The sequence below is a fragment of the Trichechus manatus genome, unplaced genomic scaffold (genome assembly GCF_000243295.1).
Source record: "Trichechus manatus latirostris isolate Lorelei unplaced genomic scaffold, TriManLat1.0 scaffold00002, whole genome shotgun sequence".
Taxonomy (NCBI): domain Eukaryota; kingdom Metazoa; phylum Chordata; class Mammalia; order Sirenia; family Trichechidae; genus Trichechus; species Trichechus manatus.
Genome location: NW_004443938.1, coordinates 20185102 through 20212700, shown reverse-complemented (window position 1 = coordinate 20212700; position 27599 = coordinate 20185102). Strand labels below are relative to the sequence as shown.

Genomic DNA, 27599 nt, shown 5'->3' with positions numbered 1-27599 from the left:
TGGTACAATTGTCCAAGGTAGGGCCTGAGGGTATGGATTTGAGAGGCACTTAAAGCCACAGCCAGAGCATGAGCTCAGAAAATCACTTCCAGGTAGAACAAAGTTCTGGTGACTGTGCACCCCTGTCTAGAGCTGTGCTGTGCAACAGGGTATCTAGAAACCCCATGTGGCGACTGAGCATTTGAAATGTACCTAGCCCAAACTGAAAAACGCTATCAATGTAAAATGCACGTCAGATTTCAAAGGCTGAGTTTGAAAAAAAGACTGTAAAATATTACATTAATTATTTCTATATTGATTACAAGTTCAAATGATATTTTAGATATGCTGGGTTAAAAAACATTAAAATTAATTTCAGGCAACCTGTGATATTATTAACAGGGCATTAAAAATTAATTTCATCTTTTTTTTTTCAATGTGGCTACTAGAACACCTACAACTACATACGAAGTTTGCACTTGTGGTTTACATCATGTTTCCACTGGACGGTGCTGATCTAGAGGCCCACAGAAACCCAAATACCTCACCTGAGTCATCAGGGACACTACTAACCTACTTGGAATAAATGTGGAAATCTTGATTACCTCTAAATTTAAGGTCAAAAGAAAGGTGAGGCAGTAATAGAAACAAAGACAGAGCTTCCAGTTTTCATCAACTATTAGGACTAAGACCACAAAAACTTTGTAAAAGTCTGGATTATTATGGACATTCCATATGTTTCTGTTCTGCTGCTTATTAGCCACAGGACTATGGGTGATGGACGAATCATTCTGACCCTCAGTTTCCTCAGTTGCAACGTGGGAATAAAAGACCTTCATCAAGTGTTGTGAGGATAATAGGAGATTATTTTATGTGGCTTCTATCATCAATTATCATTCCCAGTCAGCTACTCGGTAGAATTTGGTACTAACCCTGCTGCCGTCAAGTCGATTCTGACTCACAGTGACCCTGTAGGACACAGGAGAACTGCCCCATAGGGTTTCCAAGGCTGTAATCTTTATGGAAGCAGACTGCCACATCTTTCTCTTTCCCTTTAAATAAAAAGTGAGTCAGTCAGGGTGTTAATAGGAAGTCTCTGGAGAGGGAAGGTAGAATAAAATAGTAAAGAGTTACGGAAGGAGAAGAAAGAAAAGGAAGAAAATGTCAAGGGAGAAAAGACAGCAGGGGAGGTGGCAGAACTCTGAAAAGGGGCACTGAAGATGAACAGGAAGAAAGACGCCTTCCATCAACTTAGCAGATGAAAACCCAGACTTACAAATAAAGACACATACGGGGGACGGTTATTTACTTGTTTTACATTGTCTTTGTTTTAAAAGAAATAAAGGCGATTTACCAGAGGATTCCTAAAACTGGCAAATTCTCCTAGATCAAATAAGAACCCCATGGCAAAAATTCTAATCAAATAATTTTTTGAACATGTGTACTGTTAAAAGAGATACACACTTGTACCTTTAAAGACCACCATTACCTGACCATGAACACTTCTCCTACTGGGTCTTTTCTTGTCTTACCTGAAGAAGAATACTGTTCCAGGATCACCTTCTTTTGCAGAATTTTCTACACCCATCACCAAGATATTTGCTGCATCTAACATTTAAAATAAAGGAAAGAAAAGCTATGCCACAAGGTGTAAGAGTCATCCATAAACATGATAATCAAGTACCTATAACCATTTCTCTACACACTGTAAGTGCTACATACACAATGCCTATCCTTCTACTAAGTTTTCAGAAACTATTTAAAGTATGAAAATGAAAAGACCAGAAGAAATTACCTTCACAAAACATTCACACAACCTGTGATATTATTCTGGAGCCCTGGTGGCACAGTGTTTAAGAGCTCAGGCTGCTAACCAAAAGGTCAGCAGTTTGAATCCACCAGCCGCTCCCTGGAAACCCTATGGGGCAGTTCTACTCTGTCCTATAGGGTCAATATGAGTCGGAATCGACCCAATGGCACACAATTCTATAATATAAATTAGAAACAATATATTAATATATCAATAGTAATATGTGAAAAGTTATATATAATTTTTAACTTAAAATTAGCATCCTCAAAGACTCCAAATACTTGGTAGACGCTGGGAGAGAGAGTGAAGGATTTGGATACAGATCAAATCCTAAACTACCTATTCTGCGTGAACTCTAACTTCCCTATGTACCACATCCTACGCAGGACAAAGTTCACCTATGTAGCCAGAAATTCAAAAAACCAAACCTGTTGCCGTCAAGTAGATTCTGACTCATGGCGACCCTAGAGGACAGAGTAGAACTGCCCCAAAGGGTTTCCAAGGAGTGGCTGGTAGATTCGAACAGTCGACCTTTTGGTTAGCAGTCTGAGCTCTTAACCACTGCACCACCAGGGCTCCACGTGGCCAAAAGCAACATAAAATAAACGGGAGAAGACCCAGGGCGGTGAGAATGGCACACACAAGCCCGATTCTGCAGCAGCTAGAGCCACATGGCTGACAACGTTTAGCATCAGACAAAGACCTCCCTGAGTGAGCAGTCTGCCATCCTAGGGACTCTGGACACAGCTGTTCTTCTAAGTCAGGTATGTTTGTTTATGCCAACGAATAACAAAAACGGTCTATTCAGGTCATCACGGCTGAAAATGCACAATGACATTTCCACTATATCTCATGGGGTCAATGGGTTCTGTAACAGGTTTTTGTCCTGCTAATTTTGCTACTCTGAAGTAAATTTATAAATTTTCTGGGTAGTGGGCAATCCAGCTATCTAGAGTTTCACTGTAAAATTTTCTTCCATCAAAATGTTCTATACTATTTATTTTCTGATGTAATTCTTGTCATAGACTACTGCCTGATACTATTCTAAAATCCTCAACTAAGTTTTGGTTTTCTTCTTTTTTGTGCTCACCTTCTATTTCAATTAATTTTATTAGTTTTATAGTAGGATTGTAATGTTAAACACTTTATTTTTTTTTTTAAAAAAAAAGGCTCTACAAATCAGTCTAAAAGAAACGCAACCAGAATGCTATTTAGAAGCAAGGATGGTAAGACTTCGTCTTGCTTACTTTGGACGTTCAATCGGGAAAAATCAATCACTACAAAAGGACATCATGTTTGGTAAAGCAGAGGGTCAGCGAAAATGAGGGACACTTTCCATAAGATGGATTGACACAACAGCTGCAACAATAGTTCAAACATACCCACGATTATGGGGATGGCAGAGGACTAGGCAACATTTTGTTCTGTTATACACGGGCTCCCATGAGTCAGTGCCAACTCGACAGCAACTAACAACAACGGAACATTTCGACCAATGCCGTGGTTCTTCTGAAACACTAAAATAACTTTTCAAGGTGACAGAAGCGGAATGACATGGCCTTTGGGCATACCAAGTAATGCTGTTGTTGTTGTTCTGTGCTGTCAAGTCAGTTGCGACTCATAGAGACCCTACAGAGCAGAGACCCTACAAAGCAGAGTAGAACTGATCCGTAGGGTTTCCAAGGAGCAGCTGGTGGACGTGAACTGCTGACGTCTTGGTTAGCAGCTGTAGCTCTTAACCACTGCGCCACCACAGTGATACTATAAACAAAGTTTAACAATCATATTGATTTGAATCTATGAGAACTAAGCTCTCTGTGAATACATTTGAAATTCTTCATATGTCATTTGTGTAAAGAGATTCAACATCATTTTTACGAGACAATTCTTCAAGTGAAAAATAAAATGCAAACAAGTGTATATTTAAGACAGTGTCATAGGAAAATTATTTTCTAGCACATTTTCACATACTTGGACCCAGGTTCAAGAAGATGTACCTCTAGGCAAACTCGTCACTTCAACATATCCATGGGCAGTCAAATCTTGGGAAAGATTTCCAAGATGGTATTCGTCTGCTGTTGCGAATGCTGTGCAGTGCATCAGGTCCTGTTCCAATGAGATCAACACAAGACTGAGGTGTCTGTGACATCTGCTGTCACTTTACAGGACTCAATTTTGCAAAGATAGCACTTGAAAGAGTTTTCTTCAAACATCTAAAAGGCTGATACAATAAGGATGAACTGAAAGACAGATTTCAGCTCAACATATGAAAGCACTTGCTATTGCTAGCCAAAAAACGGAATGGGCTATCCTGAAAGCTGCTCTCAACTGGTAGTATTTCAAGCACAGACTGAACAAAAGATGTAGAGAGGATGAAGCCATCATACAGGTACCTGGATGAATAGATATCTAAAGTCTGTCCAACCTTGAGTTTCTATGAGGAAGAAAGTTTTTGTTTTGATATTTTAATTATTCTTCTGATTTATTAAAGCTGTACGTTTTAAAGCCTTGTTTTATTAAAGCAACAATGTTTTAAAACAAAAAAGTAAAATAGCTTTTTCACAGCAACATTATTATTTGAGATGATTTTATAAATTATCACTGGCCTTACAAGGCAACTATAAGCCTCTGAAGAAATTACCGTGTTTTTACTTTGGCTTATATTCAACAAAAAAGCCTGTACACCTGAGAAAGTGCGCAGGTTTGGTTACTGCTTTGGCCCATGTACCGTTAGTCTTGTCTGTGTGTACATGCATGTGTACATTCGTGTTGTGTGTGTGTGTCTGTACTACACATAGCAAGCATTTATGACAGTGTTTTTTTCATACAACCCATTAGTGAGTCCTGATACCAATTCAGTTGGCCAAAACTAGGGTTTTTTTTTTTTAAAGGAATAAAATAGAAATTATTACAGTGCATTATTCATAGTAAGGGTAAATGTTATGTTATGAAAGTAGCGCCTCACTTATGCCCATACACGTACGTAAACCAGTTTACAATGTAAAATATATTTCTTACTATGGGCTACGGTGAAAAAAGTTTGAAAGCTACTGGCATAACAGTTAAGAGTTCAGGTATATTATTTAATTAAACATTTTTTACAAAATCAGGATAAAAATAATATCTGCTTTATAAGGTTGTGGGGTTTAAACAAGGTTAGAAATGTAAACAGCTCAGGACAGTTGCTGGTGTGTTGAACGTTTGTTACATTATAGTTACTATTATTGCATGTCCACAAATGTTTAAACCATAGAAGTTTATGGGTGGTTGAAAAGTATATTAAAAGTCATTTTCATCTGAATTTTCACAGGTTCATCTTTTTGTTTTTTAATGTCTACTGGTCACACTATCGGTGATTCTAAAGTCTGTTAATAGTTATGGTACTGAGGCCCACAACTGGCCAAAATAAGTTTAAGTCACTAAAATTAAAACACATTCCTAGAACTAACCATCTCAGCTCCCAAACGCTTTCCCTTTCAGTTGTATTCCTAGTCTGTAATGCTACAGACGTAATACATTGATCCCTGACTTTCTCCCACTTCTATATCCTAACTCCTGGCCCTTTCTCAAGGAGTGGCTGAACGCTGCTTTGCCTTTTCCTCCATCTGTTATGCTGTTTTGATCAGGGGCTTTGAACTCATTCTAAACTGTTCAGTCATGATCCAATCTCCCGCATCAGGAAACTTTCAGGAGCCTGATGCGGAAGATTGGATTACTGGTGGGACTTTGGAGAGCGACACACATTCAAAGTGGCGCAGCGGGCCGCCATCTTTGAGCAGGGCACTGCTGCCTGTTTCCTATTTGGGACAGAAGCCAACACAAAAGATTTGGTTGCTATGTAATGCATATGCTGCCCTTGTTTTCCTTCAGTCATGACTGAACTGCTTCAAACTGGTTCAAAGCTCTGCCTTGTTTCCAACGGCCACGGCTGAACCATTTAGAACCAGTTTGAAGACCTGGTTTTGACGTACAGTTTACAAACTAGCAGACGGATAAACAGAGGACATAAGACAACACACACAGACTAAAATATCAAAAATCAGTAAAATGCCCACTAATAAGCAAATGATTTTAATTATGGGAAAAAACGAGGATAAACGCCAGACAAGCTGACATTGGTGGGAAACGTGAGAATAAAATGGATATAGTGCCCTCCTTTTGCAGATATCTGATAAACTAATTCCCAAAGTCACAGATGCAGTTAAAAATACACTGAGATACAGAGAAACATGGATCAGTAAAGCGGAAGCACGGGTGGCTATCAGAGGACAGGAATTAGTAAAGCGCTTACGGTTGAGAACAGCAAGCATTGCCTGTTATTTTAAGGCTCTATGGAGTTAAAAAGAACTGACATGACATGATTATAGAGATTAAGCTGGCTGAGAGACAGGAATTTGCTAAGACGCACCAGGTAAGGCCACAGGAGGCAGGCTCTACTACCAGAGACCTGACACATTTGCTGAAGCTTGCTAAGGAAAATCACACTATATCAGGCTGGATGTCAGAATTACTTCTGTGCCTGCTACAGCTGTTATGCTTAGTGTGGGCTGAATGGGAAGAGCAGGAGGCATAAGAAGAAGATAGGAGATGAGGAGAAGGTCAAAAGCTGGTCTAGTGAGAAGACAGGCAATGACGAGGTCAAAAGCTGGGCCAGTGGAGGATCTTTCTATGCTGTCCTGAAAACAGGAGAGGCTGTCTGTCTCTGCAATCAAGGTTGTAAACTGGCAGCCCACAGAGCCAAGAGCTGACTTACACAGTGGCTTTAACATTTAATTGTCAATAATAAATTGAGGGACTTCACATCAAATCCAAATCTCCCCCATCTTTTGATCAGCTGAAAAATCTGGCTATAACCGCTTGGGACTGGGCAGGGGGCCCGGGTTCTTCAGCCCACACAGTCCCCACCATGCCCTTCTGTCCCGTGTCTGTCAGCTTCACTACCATTTATGCTACTGGCCAGGTCCACGTAGATATTTCTGTAATCAGTCTGGCCGTTTTCCATTTTGAAAACTGTGATAAATATATATGTAACAAAACATTTGCATTTCAACTTTCTCTACATGTACAATTCAGTGACATTAATGATGTCTATTAGCATAGAGGTATTTGTGTCTCTGCTCTAAAAATTTAAACTGTTTTGAAGTCTCAAGAATGGGACAAGGCAAGGCATTCGATCACTATTTCTATGAGAAAATGTATTCTGAGTTCCAAATAGATTGTGAATAATCTGTTTTTACTCTGCCATCCCAAGGATCTTCTTTGTAGATTTTCTGAAGGTTGTCACCTTTCCTTCCCTCAGCATTTCCTATTTAGTTTGGCTCAAAGTCCTCTCCAATGTCACAGAGCTTGTATGGTTTGCCCAACGACTTTCACCATCCTCCTTAAGCAGCTTGGATCTGTGTCTCTGTTACAGCTGGTTCTATCAATAAAAGATTCCCAAAGTTTTTTTTAGACATATCTTCTGGTGTTATTTCCTTTTAAATTTCAAGTTTTTACTTAAGCCCATGTGGTAAAAGGAAGAGGACCACAGAGTGTTTTGTCTTTGAATTTTTTTCCAATTAAAGAGGTTGATACTTTGTGAGCAGCTCTCATTTTCATGCATTTTTTTTCTGGATTTTTTATAGTGAAATCATGATTTATTAAGCATTAACTCTTATGTGAAAGCAAGTTTCAGGTTTTAGAATGGGGATCAACAACTTTTTCTTAAACAGATGTGCCAAACCAACCCAAAATGATTATTGGATTTCAGGCCTAAATTTAAGCCTTTCAGTTTTAAGATGTTAAAAACAAATGAACAAAACCACTGCTTCCGTATGTGTTTCGCTTTTCTGGCCACAGAAAAAAGTTCCAGCAGATGGGGCCAGAAATCTGTGGAAAATGGGAAAACAGCGAAATATTTCACTATGAATGCTTCTTGTTTTAGTAGCATCACACATTCTGACGGAACGCTTCTCTTTAAAAAAAAGAAAGTTTGTTTTTAGTCAGCCTATTATGGAAGACGTTTTGCATAGGATAGCAATCATGTCTCTTATTACTAAGGGAAAAACTGCCATTTTTTTCCTATGTACTGATTGTAGATGAAAGTTATAAAACATTGATGTATGTTATTATCATAAAATTTAAACTAAATTTTTACTAATATAGTGCATTAATCTTCAGGTTTTTAGTCTAGAGCCTATGGTGAGAGATCATTTTATAAACACAGTACATATGTACATACGTGTGCATCCGGCAATGACTGAAACAAAAGCTTCACAGAACAGTGTATACCTTAATCATGAGCAATGTATTGATATTTTCTATTCTATTTCTTTTCTTTTTTTAATCTATTAACACTCCACTAGTTTATTTTAGCAGCCCTGGTGGTGCAGTGGCTAAGAGCTCAGGCTGCTAACCAATAGGTTGGCAGTTTGAATCTACCAGGCGCTTCTTGGAAACCCTACAGGGCAGTTCTACTTGTCCTATAGGGTCACTATGAGTTAGAATCAACTCAATGGCAACGGGTTTTTTTTTTTTTTTTTAGTTTAGTTTATGGTGTTATGACCTGTCATCTGAAAAGGGGCTTCTACCCCTCCCCAGCTTATGGTGTCCCATGCTGCTCTGACAGTGGTTCTCACCCGCTGGCATCTGCTGAAACACAATGCATTACCAACAAGAAGCAGTGTCACTGGTCTCATAGATTATAAGCCAATGCGATGTGGGCTGAATAGCCCAGTAGGTTAAGGTCTCTGCTAATGAGACCAGGTTAAAGACTTAATTCGAACCTAGAGGGTGATTTAAACTTCATTCAGCCAATTCCAAATGCATGCTGCGTGCCAGAGGCAAAAGGATGGGGTCAGGGGCAAGTGTGGGGACAATACAGAGTACACAGGCTTTCTGATACAAAGCAGAGTCCTTCCATTGTCTCAGTCAAGAGTGGTGTAAAGGGTTATACTGTCACAAAGGATTCACTACCCCTGTGGCACCCATATGGAAAAGGAGTGACCCTCAATCTGGGGCAGATAAAAGCCAGTCTTCAGCCCTGGGTATACATTCACTGGTCACGTCACGAGACTTTTTCCTCCTATGAAAAGTAGTATCAGAAATTAATGTTCCCAAATTATATTACCTCAGCTCACTCTAGAAGTGCTTTCAGAAACATCAGGTTTTCCTATGTTTCTCTTTTCCACAGACATCCCACTGAAGTCAGCTGCCTTGTTATATAATGTCTCCCACATAAAGACCCATGAAATAACTGACTCCTTGGATGCAGTGATGGAAAAAGTTATTTCTCTTAAGACTTTTTATTTATTTATTTTTTCTGTATCAGAAAACAAGAAATCCTTCAATCTTTTTTTAATTATTGGGCTTCTCAGAACTAAATGTTCAACTAGATTATTCATACCAGGTACCTGATAACATTTATTTCTCCATTCATGTCCATTTTTTGCTCTATCTTAAATGTGAATACTTTTACTGTCTCATTTAGTACTATACTGAATTTTGAAAATCTACTTCAAATCTTTTCCTGGAAGGAAGCAGACAAGAAAGTCTAATGCAAAAAGATCTAAAGAACCCACTGCCGTTGAATTGCTTCCAACTCATAGTGACCCTACAGGGCAGAGTAGAACTGCCTCATAGGGTTTCCAAGGCTGTAAATCTTTATGGAAACAGATCGCCACATCTTTCTCCTGTGGGGTAGCTGGAGGGTTCGAACCACTGACCTTCTGGTTAGCAGCCAAGCACTTCACCACTTAACCACTGCGCCACCAACCTGTTAAAAAAAACCTGTTGCCACGGAGTTGAGTCTGACTCATAGTGACCCTGTAAGGACAGAGCAGAACTGCCCCATAGGGTTTCCAAGGCTGTAATCTTTACGGAAGTAGACTGTTACATCTTTCTCCTGTAAAGCAGCTGGTGGGTTCAAACTGTTGACCTTTCAGTTAGCATCCAAGTGCTTAACCACTGTACCACCAGGGCTCCTTAAAGGAAAATAAGATAAATAAATGGCATTCAGGAAAATTGCTTTCAAATGTAAAGACAGGCCAAAGAAATAATCCCTCTTTGATGGTTTATAACCACTAACTACAAAAAAAGTCTCTGTAAGACACCTGATTATGCACTTGCTGCTAGATACAGCAAAAGAAAAAATGAGTTGGTCTTTCTCTTTGGATCTGCTATGAGTTCAGGTACATCATACTCAATTTCATCTCAGTCACTTAACTACTGATTTTCCCAGACTACCACAAAGCTGAACAATATAATTTAAAAATCAGGATGTAGGTAGGCGACACTAATGAGAATGGCTGAACAACATGAGAAACATACTAATTGTACATGTGACGAATATTGAAAAGGCAAATGATTTGTTACATATATATACATATTTTTTAACCACAATTAAAAAAAAAAAACCAGGAGTGAGGAAGAAGAAAAGGGTGAGAGTGGCACACTGCAGAGCACTTCCATCCTCTTCATCCTGGGTTCAAAGACACCGTATAAAAACTTAAACAAAACTTGAATCCAAGATAAAAATAATTAATTCCTAACTTCATAATCTGATACACAATGAAGGTATGTCTACCTTTTCAAAGGAAGTCAACTGCACAGTAAAAAAACCAAACAAACAAAAAACAGCCAAATTAAATATGTTCAAGGTCTACTTCTCGAATCAAGATATTAAAAGACATACTCTAACCAGTTTTCTGACAGGCTCAGAAGGTCGAATACTGTTCCCTATTCCTATTTTTTAATGTTGCTGACTTTAGACACTGATGATCCCTTAACCTCTCTTCTGTCCTTTCACACCTTTTAGCCTTCCTAGGTATATGCAAGATAAAAAGGTTAAGAAGGCTTGATCCTGGTCCTTAAACCGTTTATCATTTACAGAGGAAATGCAAACTGTTGCTGAGAAATTCTCATAGCCTCTAAACAGTGAATAAAAGTACCCCCTTCAAAAGACTGTTGCTGTTAGCTACCAGTGAGTCGGCCCCCAACTCATGGCGATCCCAAAAAGGAAACACTGCCCGGTTCTGTGCTATTCCCATGAGCAGCTGTGGATCAGACCGTTGTGATCCATAGGGTTTTTTTCTGGCTGATTTTTGGAAGTAGATTGCCAGACCTTTCTTCCTAGTCTGTCTTAGTCCAGAGGCTCTGCTGAAACCTGTTCAGCATCATAGCAACATGTAACCCTCCACTGACAGATAGGTGATGGCTGCACCTGAGGTGCACTGGCCTGGAATCGAACCTGGGTCTCCAGCATAGAAGGTGAGAATTCTACCACTGAACCACCAATGCCCTCCCTTCAAAGAATAAAAAAGCAAAAACCCTCTGGCTGCTTTTATATTCTACTTTGTCATGTCATTTCACCATCCATCCCAGGCCCAGTAACCATACACTAATGAATTCATACCTGTCTGTATAGTTATTTAAAAAAAAAAAAAAACACCTTTTTTTTCATCTGATGAAGAATCTCTACAGTTTGATTTTTTTAAAGGGTGTTCTGTACAGTACCATTCCTAGACTGGACTTCATACTTGTCCTCTTATATAAGTCTCCATAGGCCAACAGCTAATGAAAGCTTTCATAAACTGTATTTTATTGCCTATATTATGTTTCTATCTGTAACACTAATTCCCAAAAATTAAGGTTTTGGTTCCCTTTGGATATAACAGGTTTTACTATTAGGCTTCAAGGATCTTGACAAAAAAAGTTATGAGTGGGTTGCCAGTTCTCTTACGATAGCAGGAAGGCTCTGGTAAAATGGATTGCAGCTTAGAGTGTGTGATCATCACTAAACGGAAGTAGCACAAGCACGTGTGAGTTTACCTCATTCACGGACAGCACAGGAAGGTTGGTCCTGGATGGCTGCTTGGTCCTGGAGGCTTTCAGTGGTCTCTTGATTTGTGGAAAGTCTTGCTTTGGGACAAGTGTTTCCGTTGACACAGATGAATAATGCTTCTTTAAGATTTTTATAAACCACTTAGAACCCAACAGATTTGGTTTGTGAGTCACTTTCCTGTGAATACCTAAAGATTTCGTGGCTGGAAGGTGTGCTTTTTCATCCTGGCAACGTACAGCATTTATTGGAGAAAAGATACTTGTATTTGATATTTTCTGGTTCATTTCCAAGATCTGAGACTTATTCAAACCATGAACTGCTGTATCAGGAAAGACCAAATCCAGGTTTTGACTGATTGCCAGAGTGCTGCCTGCTGTATTTTCACATTTCTTCAGTGGTTTTAATGTTAGATAAACAAGTCTTCGGCACTGATATGCTTTTGATAAAATACAGTGAGATCTGACCAGGGCTCTCAGCAGTCTGGCTGGCATCACCACATCGTAAGCTAAAAGGAAAGGAAGGCAAAGTTCAAGTTTTGTTTCCCCTAATGTTTTGAAATATAATCTTTCTCTAGGTAATAGGCATATTTCTGTAAAACATCATTTGTAGAACACATACATCTTAATCCAACTCTAGTAAAAGAATGAGGTTAAACAATAAATACAAGTGTTTGTTCCACTTTTCCTTTAGTCAACTTTTGGCCCCCTTTCTGGAGGATTACAAGAGTGTAAAGCTATTGAGATAACAAAAAACAAACCAACCAGCTGCTGTGGAGTCCATTCCAACTCATGGCGACCGTATGTTACAGAGTAGAACTGCTCCATAGGGGACATGACAAGCACCTTAAAAAGTAGTAACAGAGTGAAGGGGGGAGGAGAGTCTCTTTGTTTACTTCATTAGCATATCAACTATTAAAAAAAAATCTTTTACTTGTCAATTCCTTTAGTCAATGCTTATTCAGCTCCTACAATGAGATAAGCAGTGAACTGGGGCCAGGGATGCAACCCTGTGAGAACAGGGTCCCTGCCTTCATGGTGCTGTTGGTCTGATGAAAGAGGCATTTCCAACAGGTCACTGTAATTCAGTGACTTCGGCCCTACACAGAACTAAAGTACAAGGTGCTAAAGAAACAGACAAGGAGCTCACCTAACTCTACAGGAAGAATCAGGAAAGGCTTCACCAGAAGATTGAAGCTGCTTTTTTAAAGGGAAGGTGATTTTCAGGTTACACACACACACACACACACACACACTCCAAAGGAAATAGACTGTATATGTAAACCACTGCCCCCTTATCTGCAGTATAAAATATTTGTTTTTTAAACTTATAGCAGGCAACTGTTGTGTGCTGTCAAGTGGATTCCAACTCATAGCGACCCTACAGGACAGAGTATAACTGCCCCATAAGGTTTCCCAGGCTGTCATCTTAACAGGACCACATCACCAGGTCTTTCTCCCATGGAGCCGCTGGTGGGTTTGAACCGCTGACGTTTTGGTTAGAGCCAAGCACTTAATCACTGCGCCACCAGGGCTCCTTAACAGACAATTAATAGTAGTAATTCTCTAAAAAAATAACGTTAGGTGCTAGAGATACAAATATGAGTCAATGATCTCAGAATTCACAGTCTAGTGGGAGAAACAGAATAAGGGGATAAACAGTGAAGCAGAGATATGCACAAATTGCTGTGGAGACAAGAGAAGGGAGCATCTGGGGTGAGGTGAGGGTCAGGCATGTTCAAACAGGTGACATTTGCACTGGGTCTTGAAAAGACAGAGGCATCAGCAAACCAAATACCCAGGTATACAGGATTACTGATCTGACAAACAGGGTGCAACTCCAGGAAAAGGGGGAAGATTGAAAAGGAGCCAGACCACAAAAGACTGACAAGTGATGTGAAAGATTTTCCATAGGTAGGGGGAAGCCAGAAGCTTTTAAATGTGAAGCTCACACAATCAAATAGGATGTTTGAGAAGCATACTGAGGTAACAACTCGGAGTAGGGACTGCGAGAGACTAAAATATGACTGACCGAGTACTTTCAGCACACCAAGGGCTGCTCTGCTTTACCTCACAACAACGTCATGGGGCATTTTACGGATGAGGACACCGAGACTTGAGAAGCTAATCAAATTGCTCACAGTTGCAGACTGAAGAGATGCAATCTGAACCCAGGCTTTTCCAATTCCAAAGATAACAGTCTTAACCATTCCACTATATTACCTCCCTTAAGAGGATAAAGGCAAGAACGAGTCAAAGAAACATTTAAGAGGTGGAAACCTGATGCTGCTTTCTATCTAGCGCCTTCAAAATATCTTCAAAAGCTGGTGTCCTGGTGGGGCTGTCACAGCACAGGGAGAGCCACCAGGGTCACATAACAATGTATGGATAAATGCTTGTATGAGAGACTAACTGGAATTGTAAACTCACTTAAAACACAACAATTAAAAAAAAAAATACATGATTGTAAAACACAGAGTGAACCCCGTGATGAAAAATTTTGGAAATGGATAATGGTGATAGTTGCATAACATGATAAGCCTAATTAATGTCCCTGAAATACCCATGTAAAAAATGTTGGAAGTGACAAATGCTTTACTTTACATACATATAACATGTATATAATTTTATTAATATATATACTACATACAACAATAAAAGAAAGTAAATCCTAAAAAAAAAAAAAAAGTTGGTATTCTGTATTTAGTTCTAGTCCAATTAGCTACTATAGTTCACCTTTAACTAGCATTACTCCTTGACGGCTGAACCAATGGGTTTTAAAGAATCTAATTATAAAAAATTTTAGGAATTTGTATAAACAGACTTGAATTCTACATTCTCTTCTAGGAGATTCTTTACCTTCAAACTCTAAAGGCTGCCTTAATATGGAGACTATGTGAAGCACTATTAATAAGAATGTAAAAATGATGGAAAAAGTAAGAAGTGTACTCTCTGTATCTTTGCTGAGAAAGGAGGCTGAAGTGTAGCATTTAAAGTGTTCAGCACCCCCAAAATATTTAGGCTTTGTTAAAAATCAGAACACATCTCAGGAGAGTGAAATTTTAATTGATAAAACTAAATTTAAAGATTAAAAAAAGTATAAGAGATTTTTAATTACCCTAACAGCTTTATGTAACGTTTTTGGCACTGAGGTCAAATACTCTCTCTGCATTACCCTTGTTGTAATTCTTGACGGTTTCTACATCCATGTATACCAGTGGTAGGGATGATTCTTTGTTCCCTGACCTCCTCTCCCCAAGTGAACTTGTCTTTCATCAACCTCAGCCACTCACTTCCACAGCCATATGCTCTGAGCTATACAATATGGTAGCCACTGGCCACATGTGCTACTGAGCGCTTGAAATGTGGCTAGTACAAATTGAGATTCGATTAAAGAAAAGTGCAAAATACCTCAATCCTTATATAGGTTACTTCTCAAAATGATAATATTTGGGGATATACTGGGTTAAAGAAAATTCATTATTGAAATTAATTTCACCTGTTTTTACTTTTATTACTATAGTGTCTAGAAAACTTAAAATGACATATATAGCTTGTATTATATTTCTATCAGACAGCACTGCTCGAGACCCTGTCATTACCAGTAGCTACAGCCCTTCATAATCTCAATTTCAACCATTCGACTCTCAAGTACGGAGCCCTGGCAGCACAGTGGTTAAGAGCTTGGCTGTTAACCAAAAGGTCTGCAGTTTGACTCTTTCGGTTGCTCCTTGGAAACCCTATAGGGCAGTTCTACCCTGTCTTATAGGGTCGCTATGAGTCAGAATCGAATACACGGCAGTGGGTTTGGTTTTTTGGGTTTTTACCCTCTAAACACCACCTCCTACTTTCCCTGCATACTTCTTCTACTGCCCAATGCCAACAATTCTTCAATCCCAACAGAACCTACAATTCAATGATCCAAGCACCTTTTCACTGTCCTTCATTCCATGTGACTTCACTTCCTTCCATATCCAGTTTACATTCCACAGTCTACTATTATCTCTCCCTCTCTCTCATACAACTTGAATTCTTTGTGCCCCTCTCTTTCACATACCCACTTGGTGTAACCTCAACCCTAATTAAATATAACTCACCTAATCTGTACCTGTACTCCTGCAGCTGGTCTCACTTTAAAATCATGACCACTAACTTCACGTGGGCCTTTCATGCGGCTCACCAATCTTACTACATTTCCCTACTAGGCTCTACTCTCTCCTCAACCGTTAGGGCCTCCTCCTCGTTCCTCCTTTTCAATACTGACCTTGCTTCCTTTTCATTGACAAAACAGAAGAGAACTTTCACAAGCTCTCACTATCATCTATCTGCCCACCTACTTCTTCTATGCCCATATCTTTTGCCTTCCCTTCTGCTACGGATGAGTTGTCCATGATCCTACCTAGAGCCAAGTCCTCCACCTGTACCCTTAATTTCATCTCTACTTTCTGTGCCATTTATTTCCCCCTTTACTGGAACATTCCTATTATTACATAAACATGCTATAGTTTCTCCCATCTTAAAACAACTCTCTCCTGATCCCATCTTCCCTTCCATATATCACACCTTTTTTCTGTACTCCTTTCCAATAAAATTCCCCTAAAAGGAGTTTTATTCACTGTCTCCAATTCCTCTTCTCCCAAGGCCTTTGCATTTCCTATAATGCTGTTGTTAGTTGCCGTTGAGTTGATTCCAAGTCACAGCAACCATGTATGCAGAGCAGAACTGCTCCACAGGGTTTTCAAGGTTGTGACCTTTTGGAAGCAGCCTGCCAGGCCTGTCTTCAGAGGTGCCTCTGGATGAATTTGAACTGCCAACCTTTTGAGCACAACCTTTTGGCTAGCAGTCGAGTGCTTAACTGTTTGTGAAAGTCTGTTGGCCTCCAATTCCTCTTCTCCAATTTCTTCCAAACTCACTCGGATCAGGCCTTCATCCCTATCCCTTCACCAAAACTGGCCTGTCAAGGTCACCAATGGCCTCCGTACTTCTAAATCCAATGGTCATTCCTCAGTCTTCATCTTACTTGGTTTATCAGCAACATGTGATACAGCTGATCACTCCACTCTCCTTGGAACACCTTCACTTGACTTCTGTGATACCACACTGGAGTAGTTTTCCTCCTACCTCACTGGTGGCACCTTCTGTTTCATTTGCTGGTTTCCATCTCTTTTAGAGGGCACCAAGGCTCACTCTCTGCACGTCTTTTCTTCACCAGCTCAGGCTCTTGGCAATCTCACCCAATCTCATGGTTTTATGTACTGTCTATACAGTGATGAGTATCTATTTATCTCTAACCCACTCTAACAAGCATCAAAAATGTAACATACTCACAGCTGAGCTTCTGAAATTTTTCCACAATACCTAGTCTTCCCACAGTCTTTCACATTCACGAAATGGTAATTACATCCTTATATTTGCTAAAGCCAAAAACCTAGAGTCAGCCCTGACTTCTCTTCATTCCCATATCCAATCTATCAGTAAAACCCATAGGCTTTATTCTGACCAGTTCTCACCACCATACTGCTACCACACTCAGCCAAGTTACCATCTTCCCCAAAGATTATTATAACAGCCTCCTAACTGGTCTCCCTGCTTCTGTTCTTGGCCTCCTACAGATTCTTCTCAACACAACATCCAAAGTGATCCCTTGAAAACATTAGTCAGATCATACGTTTTCTCTGCTTAAAACTTGACAATGGTCTCACATTTCACACTAAAAACCAAAGTCCTTAAGATGGCCTATAAAGTCCTACATTATTTTGCCTTTGACATCTTCTACAGCTCGCTCTCTCTTGCTCATTTTGCTCCAGCCACTCCAGTCTCCAGATCTTTGCACTTACTGTTCCGGTGCTCTTCTCCCAGGTATCTATAGGGCTCACTCTCTCACCTCCTTAAGGTCTTTTCTCTAATGTCTCCTACTCAGTGAAGCTTTCTACAACCACTTCATTTAAAATGCACAACCCGAATCCACTCTTTCTGCATTTTATATTTCTCCAGTGTATTTAGCTTCACTTTTACGTCTTGTATTTTTATTGATTCATACAACAAATATGAACTATGTGCCAGGAATTCTCTCAGTTGCTTGAATGCAGCTGAAATAGACAAAAGTCCCTATCTTTTGGACCTTATGTTACACTGGAGATGACAAACAATAAATATGCTCTATCAGTAAAACATATATAAGATAGTGACAAATGCTAAGGGAAATAAATAGAAAAGAATAGCTTTTTGTCTATGCTCCTCTCTAGAATGTATGCTCCTTGAGGATAGATTTTTTTTTTTGTCCATTTTGTTCATGCTGTACTTCTATGACTAAAACAGTGCCTAGCACACAGTAGGCACTCAACTGGTATTTTCTGAATGAAATATAAGGTGGTTGCTCAGATCTAGGGTAAATGCTCAGCTTGTAAAGAATACTAATTAAGAAAATGTTTCAACAAATGAACGCAGCGCTGGAGGTGCTCACTCATCAGTATCAAGAAATTTGGAAGACAGCTACCTGGCCAACCGACAGGAAGAGATCCATATTTATGCCTATTCCCAAGAAAGGTGATGCAACTGAATGCGGAAATTATCGAACAATATCATTAACATCACATGCAAGTAAAATTTTGCTGAAGATCATTTAAAAGCGGCTGCAGCAGTATATCAACAGGGAACTGCCAGAAATTCAAGCCAGATTCAGAAGAGGACGTGGAACCAGGGATATCACAGCTGATGTCAGATGGATCCTGGCTGAAAGCAGAGAATACCAGAAAGATGTTTACCTGTGTTTTACTGACTATGCAAAGGCAATCGACTGTGCGTATCATAATAAATTATGGATAACACTGCAAAGAATGGGAATTCCAGAACACTTAAATGTGTTCATGAGGAACCTGTACATAGATCAAGAATCAGTCGTTTGAACAAAACAAGGAGATACTGCGTGGTTTAAAGTCAGGAAAGGTGTATGTCAGGGTTGCATCCTTTCACCATACCTATTCAATCTGTATGCTGAGCAGATAATCCGAGAAGCTGGACTATATGAAGAACCTGCCATCACGACTGGAGGAAGACTCATTAACAACCTGCATTATGCAGCTGACACAACCTTGCTTGCTGAAAGTGAACAAGAGTTGAAGCAATTACTGATGAAGAGCAAGGACACAGATTTCAGTATGGATTACACCTCAATATAATGAAACAAAATCCTCACAACTGGACCAATAAGCAACATCATGATAAACAAAGAAAAGACTGAAGTTGTCAAGGATTTCATTTTACTTGCATCCACAATCAACACCCATGAAAGCAGCAGCCAAGAAATCAAAAGACGCACTGCATTTGGCAAATCTGCTGCAAAAGACCTCCTAAAAGTGTTGAAAAGCAAAGATGTCACCATGAAGACTAAGGTGTGCCTGACCCAAGCCATGGTGTTTTCAATCGTTTTATATGCATGTGCAAGCTGGACGAATAAGGAAGACAGAAGAAGACTGGACGCCTTTGAATTGTGGTGCTGGCGAAGAATACTGAATATACCATGGACTGCCAAAAGAAGGAACAAATCTGTCTTGGACGAAGCACAACCAGAACGCTCCTTAGGAGCAAGGATGGCGAGACTACGTCTCACGTACTTTGGACAAATTATCCGGAGGGATGAAGCCCCGGAGAAGGACATAATGCTTGGTAACGTAGAGGGTCAGCGAAAGAAGACCCTCAACCAGATGGACTGACACAGTGGCTCCACCATAACAATGATTGTGAGGATGGTGCAGACCCGGGCAGTGTTTCGTTTTGTTGTACACAGGATAGCTTTGAATCGGAATCGACTCAACGGCACATAACATGTTAATGAGCTAGGTTACGATTCAACGGATAAGTAGCACTAGTTTTTGGAGCACGCCTTCAAGTTCTTTAAGCTTAAAATTATTCATGTTTGCATTTATCGCTATTCACTGGCTCAAAAAGGAGTTCACTAAGTCTTTATTGAGCGCATTTTACTCGCAGCTAAGTCGACCAAAGATCACTGTCAGAAGCAGGGAGGGGGCCATAGCGGTGCAGGTGAACTTGTGATGCAAGAGTCTTAGGGCAGCCAGGAGCAAAGGAGACCTCTGTCCAGGACCACACAGGCAGCTAGGGAAAGGCAATGCACTAACCTCTCCGCCGGAAGAGAAGAGGAACGGCCAAGGGCGCAAGATTCCGCGACCAGACCACAGAGGAAGAGACAGAAACGCAGCAGCGGACTCTCGCTCCCCTTAGCCAACCCCACACCGGGAAAGGTGTTCCGCCCAGCACCCGACTGCGCAGGCGCACAGAACTCCGGGCAAGGCGGCGCTTGAGCCGCCCCGTCCACGTGACCTCCAGCCCACGTGACCAACTGCCGCAACATTTTCCGCTCCCTAATGCCGGGTACCCCCGGCCCAGCTGGCTTCCGCCTTCCGCCCGCTTCCTCATACGCTTCGCGATTCGCGTTCCATTGTCCCCGCCTATTTCACCGGAATGGAACATCTCCGCCTTGTGCCGCTAGTCGCTGTTCGACTTCGTTAGGGCATCGAATAAAGTTTCCTCATTCAAAAAAGCATTTTTTTTTTTAAGCCCACACCTCTCACGCTTTCAGCTCCTCCTTCGCGCCGGCACCACCTCGCTTCCTGCGGCGGTTAGAAGCGAACGTTGGGGCCGGGAGCGCGGAAGGTGATGGCGGGGTCTCCGGTGCCTCTCTCGGGACAGGACGTGGGGTTCGTCTCGCTTTCCTCGCCCAGTCCCTCCTCTCGTTTTTCTTCTTCCCATTTTACAGAAAGCCGGGCCTCGCCAGGAACCTGTGGGTAACGGGCGGGTGAGCCACCCTGGCTCCGCTTCCCAGGATGCCTTGGGTTTCGCAGACTCCGGTGGAGGCGAGAGCGAGGCGGCCACTTGGAGTGAGTGGCAGCTGTGGCTGCTGGGTCAAGACTGGTCACCTGCAGGCTCTTCATTGCGGTGACTCGTGCTTTTCCAAGTGACTGCCCTGACTACACCAGCACGGACTGCTACCCCCAGTTAAAACTCTGCAGTTACTACCCACCTCTCTAAATAGTGATCATTCAGGCGGTTTAATAAGCTTATATTAATTTGTGTTGAACAGTTTACTTAGTTATCTTTAAAATGATTTGATACTGTGTTTAATTCTCGCATGCCTTTCTTGAAAGTTTTATCCCCCTTCCGCACCGTTTCAGAGTCTTGCAGAGCCTGGCTTTAATCATGTTTCTTTCAATGAACGCAATTATGGGGAGCTGAAATTCTCTGTAGAAAATCTGGGGATCCCAGATCTATCCAGGAATGTATTTCTTCTTATTGCTGATCAGATTATTGAATTATAGCCCCAACAATGAAAAAAATGTCTCTTATAGATGCCAGATAAAGTTGTGGATGAACGTAAAAATAATATTTAGTGGTATAATTTGAAGGGCCAGGTGTATATTTGAGATACGTCCTTAACCAAACGTACTGCGAAAGACAAGAACATTTAAAAGAGAATGACCTTACCCTGGCGGGGAGTAGGATGAGAGCCCAGAGAGGTGCCGATAGCATTCAGGATCGTGTGTATCCTGAGTGTATATGTAAGGAGTGAGGGTCTCTTTATAAATACTGCGCTCCAGGCGCCTCCTGCCTCATTCAGACTCTCGACCTTACCCTGGGGATACAAGCCTCTGTCTGAGAAAATGTAATAGTTCGAAAAATAGTAATAGTTTCCCATTTAAAGTAGAATGTCAAAGAACTGTCACCTCTTTGTATCTGCTGCCTGGAAAAATTCAAGTATCAATTGATTTAAGTTAATGATCTTTCCCTTGAATATAGATGGAGCCTGCAAACCCTGGTGGTGTAGTAATTAAGAACTAGGGCTGCTAACCAAAAGGTCGGCATTTCGTAATCCACCAGGTGCTCCTTGGAAACCCTATGGGGCAGTTCTACTCTGTGCTGTAGGGTTGCTATGAGTTGGAATTGACTCCACAGCAGTGGGTTTGGTTTTGATTTTTATAGATGGAGCCCTGGTTGCGTAGTGGTTAAGAGCTCGGTTGCTAACCCAAAGGTCGGCAGTTCGAATCCACTAGCTGCTCTGTGGAAACCCTGTGGGGCAGTTATACTCTGCCTGTAGGGTCACTGTCAGTCGGTATTGAGTTGATGGTAAACGAGTAAGAATATAGAGAAGAGAGAAGCAGTTTCATAAATGTTTAATTCTTTGTTCTGGGACCTTAGAGTTTTTAAGATCCTTTTAATGAGCCAGTTTTGTATCCAATGCCTCACTCCCCTTTCTAAGTAGGTGAAATCACTTAGTGAGTAATAGGTTTGGGACTAGAGGCTGTTTGGATTTCTAGGCGAGTCCTTTTTCAATTCTATCACACTGTTAAACTAGTTTCTAATTCAGGAAAATAAAAAGAATACAATGGGGAAAGATAAGAATGATTAAACAGACTCTAGGGGAGAATCTGGGATTAGAAGCACAAACTGCTTGTCTTCTTTATACACCAGACAAGTTTTCAGATTTTCCTATATCTTAATATATTTGTGAGACAGTGCTGGTTTACCGTCTAATAGTTGTTTGAAAGGAATTTTAATTTAAATGAGGTGTTCCAAAAACTAAAAGATGACTAATCTAATGTTAATTCTACTAAGTGATAATATTGTGTATGTGGTGCTCTTTTCTAGATCATTTGCATATCTTACAATTAAGGACAGAACACCACAGATCTTAACTAAGGTTATCGATACACTGCATCGGCATAAAAATGAATTTTTTGAGAAACACGGAGAGGTAAGGATGGTGCGTGTGTGTTTCGTTTTTTTACTGTGGTAAAATATATATAGCATACATTTGCCATTTTAACTATTTTTAAGTGTGCAATTCGGTGGCAGAATTTCTGGGTGGTACAAACGGTTAAGCCTTGACTACTAACTGAAAGGTTGGCATTTTGAACCCACCCAGAGGTACCTCGGAAGAAAGTCCTGGTGATCTGCTTCAGAAAGGTCACAGCCTTGAAAATCCTATGGAGCACAGTTCTGCTCTGCAACACATGGGTTGCCATGAGTTGGAATCCACTCGATGGCAACTGGTAATTATATTTACCGTGTTGTGCAACCGTCACCAGTATGTATTTCCAAAATTTTTCATCACCCCACACAGCAACTCTGTACCCATTAAGCAGTAACTCCTCATTCCCCTCACCCCTGCCCCGGGTAACCACTAATAAGCTTTCCTTTCTATGCGTTTGCCTGTTCTAGATACTTCATATAAGTGGGATCATACAATATTTGTCCTTTTGTATCTGCCTTAGTTTTTAGTGTAATGTTTTCAAAATGTATTAAGAAAATTATAGGTCTGAAAGCAGGGACTAAATTCCCTTAATATCAACATTGTGATAATAATTATTTTTTTAACATTCAGTTTATTTGTTACATTTTATTCTCTGTGTGTCTTATTAGGCTTAAATTGCCCCCCCGCCCCGTTTTTTTTTAATGGAGGAAGAATCTTGCTGGTGTAAAAACAGCATCATTTTTCCTTTATTCTGATCCCATAGTATTTGTCCCCTCTCCAGTTGGCCTGTTATGTGAGATAATACCATAGCACTGGCCTTGCAGGGCATCCCATCTATCTGGAACTCAGTGGAGAGCAAGGAATAAAAAGAGTCTCAGAGGTGCCAAAAGAAACCCCAGGAAGGCCAGCGCCCCTTTACTGGTGGTGTCACTGACAAAAGAAGATTTGGAAGCATGAAAGATGGAAAATCTGGTGGGTGGTTGCTTTCCCTTTTGTGATAATGGCCACCCACCTAAAGATAAAGAAAGGCCAGAATTCTAATTCATAAGATAAAAAAAAAAAAAAAGGCAGGATAGATAAGATAGGATTATGTTGATATGAGATCTGTATGTGTTCTTTGAGTTTCAACTTAAGAATTCTAAAATGTTTATAATAGTTTGTGACAAACTTAAAGTGTAGTTTTGAATTGTGGGATTTTTTTTTTTTTTCCTTTTTAAGTTTGGGTCCATAACAATGTGTTACTTGAGAGGAATTATTCATATGTATATGACTGTCACATTTCTACAGGAAGGTACAGAAGCTGGAAAGAAAGCTATTTCTCTTCTTTCTAAATTACGGAATGAATTGCAAACAGATAAACCGATTGTCCCTTTGGTGGAGAAATTTGTTGATACTGACATATGGAATCAGTACTTAGAATATCAACAGAGTCTTATGAAAGAAAGCGATGGAAAGCCCAGGTGGTTTCACTCACCGTGGTTGTTTGTCGAGTGCTACATGTATCGCAGAATTCATGAAGCACTTACGCAGAGGTGAGTATGTAACCATCAAATGACAAATGTTTAGATAATGTGTGCGGTTTTAGAAATTATAAAAGGATAAGTTTAAAAATAAACCCGAGCAGAAGCCTGAATTCAGATCAGCTCAGGAAATATTAGTGGCCCCACTGGACGTTTCAGCAAATGTTACAGATAGCATAGATTCTTGGCGGTTATAATCTTGCTTCCGTAAAGATTACAGCCAAGAAAACCCTATGGAGCACAGTTCTTCTCTGTAACACATGGGGTCGCCATGAGTCAGAATCAGCTTGAGTTGTCTTTTTTTTTTTTTTACCTAGAATAGCCATACAATTGAATATCTGAAGTATGAACTAATTAAAAATTATTACAAAGACTTAATACCTTCATTTTCTTTTAGAGTAAAATAAGTTATACTTACGGAGCAAAAAATGTTACTTTGAAATTATATATAAGAAAGATCAAGATCGGAAAATGTAAGCGTGTTTTGTTTGTAAAAATAGATATGTAAGAATGAATTTGGTATGAGGAGTCAGTCTTCAGTGAATCACCATGTTGTTTTATGCCCTATCTTAACGAATCCTTAGCCCTGTTTTTTTTTTTTTAACAGCTAGATTAGAAAAAGGAGCCCTGGTTGCACGGTGTTTAGGCACTTGACTGCTAACCGAAAGGTCGGTGGTTTGAACCCACCAGCCACACCACGGGAGAAAGATGTGGCAGTCTGCTGCCGTAAAGATTACAGTCTTGGAAACCCTTTGGGGCAGTTCTGTTCTGTCCTATAGGATTGCTATGTTGGAATTGACTTGATGGCAATGGGTAGATTAGAAAAAGACTCTTAAGAGTTAAACGTGTTCCAAAATAACTTTTTATAAGCTTGTTTACACTAATTTAAATTTTCCTAGGAAAATTCTGATATAAGCAGCAGAAAAGGTAATGTGAATTGTCCTTTCAGCTCCCATGTTCCAAAAATACCGGCTTGCTAAATAAGAGGAATCCTTTGGTATCTGTTCCTGAATATAGCATAGGATAATTTAAAGTGATCAAGCAGACAAGCACTAACAATAAAATAAATGATTTTGGGTAACATGCATAACTTTTGAGTCTGTCTCAGTCTTTTAAAATTTTTAAAATCACAGCTCGTAGTTGTTGTTTTTGCTGAATAAATGTGTTTTAGAACTGCTCTTAAAGCAAAATACACTAAAAAATCTAGCACACCACCTGGCACACAGAAGGCATCCAAGCAAAAGACTATACTGCTGTTAGTTGCTGTCGAATTGGCCCCTGATTCATGGTGACTCCATGTGTGTCAGAGTAGAACTGTGCTGATTTTTTGGAAGTAGATGCCAGGCCTTTCTTCCAAGGCACCTCTGGGCAGACTCCAACTCCAACTTTCTTTCGGTTAGCAGCTGAGTATGTTAACCTGTTGCACCACCCAGGGACAAGCTAATACTAGAAGCTGTCCTGTGTTGAAACTAGCTATGTTCCAGTTACTGCACAACTTTGTGACACGTAGGTATTATTAGGGTTTCCATTTTATAGTTGAGGAAATGGGGGCTCAAAGAGCTTAATAACTTTCCCATGCAGGTAAGTGGTAGAGTCAGGATTTGACTGTGTAAAACCTGATTAGATAGAGCCTTTATCAGACCATCCTTTTGTAAGAAGTGGTTGGATTTGGATGCCTGTCAAGGACAAAGAGTCATCTGAATTTCTGGGTGCCAGTTTCATAATTTTGGAAAAGATCAGTGGTATAAGCCAAAAGCTGCTGAAGTGTTGAAAGACTGGGTGGCACCACGGACAGGTTTAGTGGAGTTTGGATGTTAGAGAGGCAAAAGGAATGCTGTTTCTGAGTTTGATTTTAGCGATGGATCCGATTCAGAGAATACAAAGTCCAGAGCTGAAATTCACAGACCTCAACGCACATTTACAGTGATACTTTATTTTATCTGAGGGGGCCTGGGCATCAGTTTTTCTTTAGACGCCTCAGGCAAATGCTACTGCACAGCCTGGGTTAATAACTACTGGTCCAAGGAACAGCTTGTTGAAAAGGGTGGCGGCAAAATTCAGCGTTATTAGCCATGGAGGTAGAACTCTCCCAGAGTGATTTCTGTGGCAGATATTTGAAGGTTGGGGATTCTTGTTCTCTTGTGCTAGGACCCAGGTTTCAGGTGCGTACAAGGAAGAGCTGTCCTGCAGCAGAACTACCACACAAATTGTTTTCAAATGTCTGTTTTCTCAGGGCTCTTGTAGGGGGGATTCCTGTCCTGGATCAACAACCACTCCAAAGTGACCAAAGAAGGGTCTTGTTAACTACTGTAAGATCTGAAAGCACACATTAACTTTAAATATGCTTAAGTTATGTTTAAGGAACCTGTGTCGCTCCACAGAAGAAAGGCTTGGAGATCTGCTTCTGTCGAGATTATAACCAAGAAAACCCTGTGGAGCAGTTCTACTCTGTAACACGTGGGGTCGCCATGAGTTGGGCAGACTCAACGGCAGCTAACAACGAATTTTATGTTTATGTTGATTTTGCCCCTTATACTGAAACATACTTCTAATTTTACTTTCAAGATACTTGTTTTGGTTTTTATTAGAGTTAAGTAGATGAATAGTCTGTTCTGTAAGTATAAATTAAGATTCAAAGTTTTAACTCTCAAAGTCTACTTTTCAGCCAAAGATTAGACAGGCCTGTAAAACAAACAATAACACATGTAAGGCACGTTCTTCTTAGTTCTATCAGGTATAACCAAATGGACTCTTTAAAACTTTTTATTAAGGTGTAATATGTAGATAGAAAAGTGCATGTCTTAAGTACACAGTTCAGTGATTTTCAAAGAACCCAGTCATGTACCCAGTGCCTAGATCAAGAAGTTGAACCTCACTGGAACCCAGAAGGCCCCTTTTATCTTCTTCCAGTTGCTACCATCACTGCCTCTCAAGGAGAACCAGTATGCTGACCTGTATTAGTTTTGCCCATTTTAAAACATTAAATAAATTTTACACTATGAAGTCTTGTCTGGCTTCTTTCACTCAACATTATGTTGGTGAAATTCATCCACATTCTTGCATGTAATTATAGATCTTACATTTTCATGGCTGTGTAGTATTGCATTATATGAATATATCACCATCTATTTACCTATACTATATTGATGGATATTTGAATAGTTTCTGGTTTTGGGTTATTATGATGAGTGCTGCTGTAAACATTCTAACACATGTTTTTAGTGAATATGTGTGTATTTCTGCTATTTATATGCCTAGGAGTGAAAGACCAGGTCGTAGTATATCCACATATGCAGCTATAGCAGATTCTAAAATAGCAAATAGTTTAAAGTCAGAAATTATAGTTTTGTGAGTTTACTCTCTTGAATACAAAAAGTAAGGCTCATTCTTAGTATGGAGGTGTGGCTTTAAGCTAATGAATGATTTCTTAATAAAACACTAGAACAGAGATTGGCAGACTTTTGATGTAAAGGGCCGGATAGTAACTATTTTAGTCTCTTTGGGTCATGTAATTTCTGTTGGAGCCCTGGTGGCGCAGTGGTTAAGAGCTCGGCTGCTAACAAAAATGTCAGCAGTTAGAATCCACCAGCTGCTCCCTGGAAACCCTGTGGGACATTCTACTCTGTCCTGTAGGGTTGCTATGAGTCAGATTTGAAACGACGCCAGTGAGTTTGTTTTTTTTGGTTAATCTCTGTTGCAGGTACTCTAC

The 27599-nt window shown here is 40.2% G+C and overlaps 2 protein-coding genes and 1 non-coding gene across 11 annotated transcripts in view; 1 reads left to right on the top strand and 2 right to left on the bottom strand.

The window, feature by feature from the left end:
• The window catches only part of RMND1 (required for meiotic nuclear division 1 homolog), a 41487-nt gene extending 21196 nt beyond the window's left edge, over positions 1 to 20291 (bottom strand). For 3 of the 4 annotated variants that reach the window (XR_002823668.1, XM_023729080.1, XM_004368827.2), the window contains exons 1-4: positions 19741 to 19857; positions 11597 to 12114; positions 3787 to 3895; positions 1512 to 1587 (exon numbers count right to left, since the gene is read on the bottom strand). Coding sequence is in view for 3 of the 4 variants with exons in the window: in XM_023729080.1 (XP_023584848.1) it covers positions 1512 to 1587; positions 3787 to 3895; positions 11597 to 12100 (689 nt within the window). In the remaining variant the exon portion in view is untranslated. Of the gene's footprint in view, positions 1 to 1511; positions 1588 to 3786; positions 3896 to 11596; positions 12115 to 19740; positions 19858 to 20186 lie in introns of those variants that run through there. The other variant, XM_023729084.1, reaches the window with a different exon arrangement.
• On the bottom strand, positions 10995 to 11065 carry TRNAR-UCU (transfer RNA arginine (anticodon UCU)). Its single transcript has one exon. It is a non-coding gene; the product is annotated as a tRNA-Arg (tRNA).
• Positions 20189 to 27599, top strand: part of ARMT1 (acidic residue methyltransferase 1) — a 23679-nt gene continuing 16268 nt past the window's right edge. For 3 of the 6 annotated variants that reach the window (XR_002823661.1, XM_023729054.1, XM_023729066.1), the window contains exons 1-2: positions 21615 to 22370; positions 23658 to 23902. Coding sequence is in view for 5 of the 6 variants with exons in the window: in XM_023729054.1 (XP_023584822.1) it covers positions 22203 to 22370; positions 23658 to 23902 (413 nt within the window). In the remaining variant the exon portion in view is untranslated. Of the gene's footprint in view, positions 20320 to 21614; positions 22371 to 22828; positions 23343 to 23657; positions 23903 to 27599 lie in introns of those variants that run through there. The other 3 variants (XM_023729059.1, XM_004368826.3, XM_023729076.1) reach the window with 2 other exon arrangements.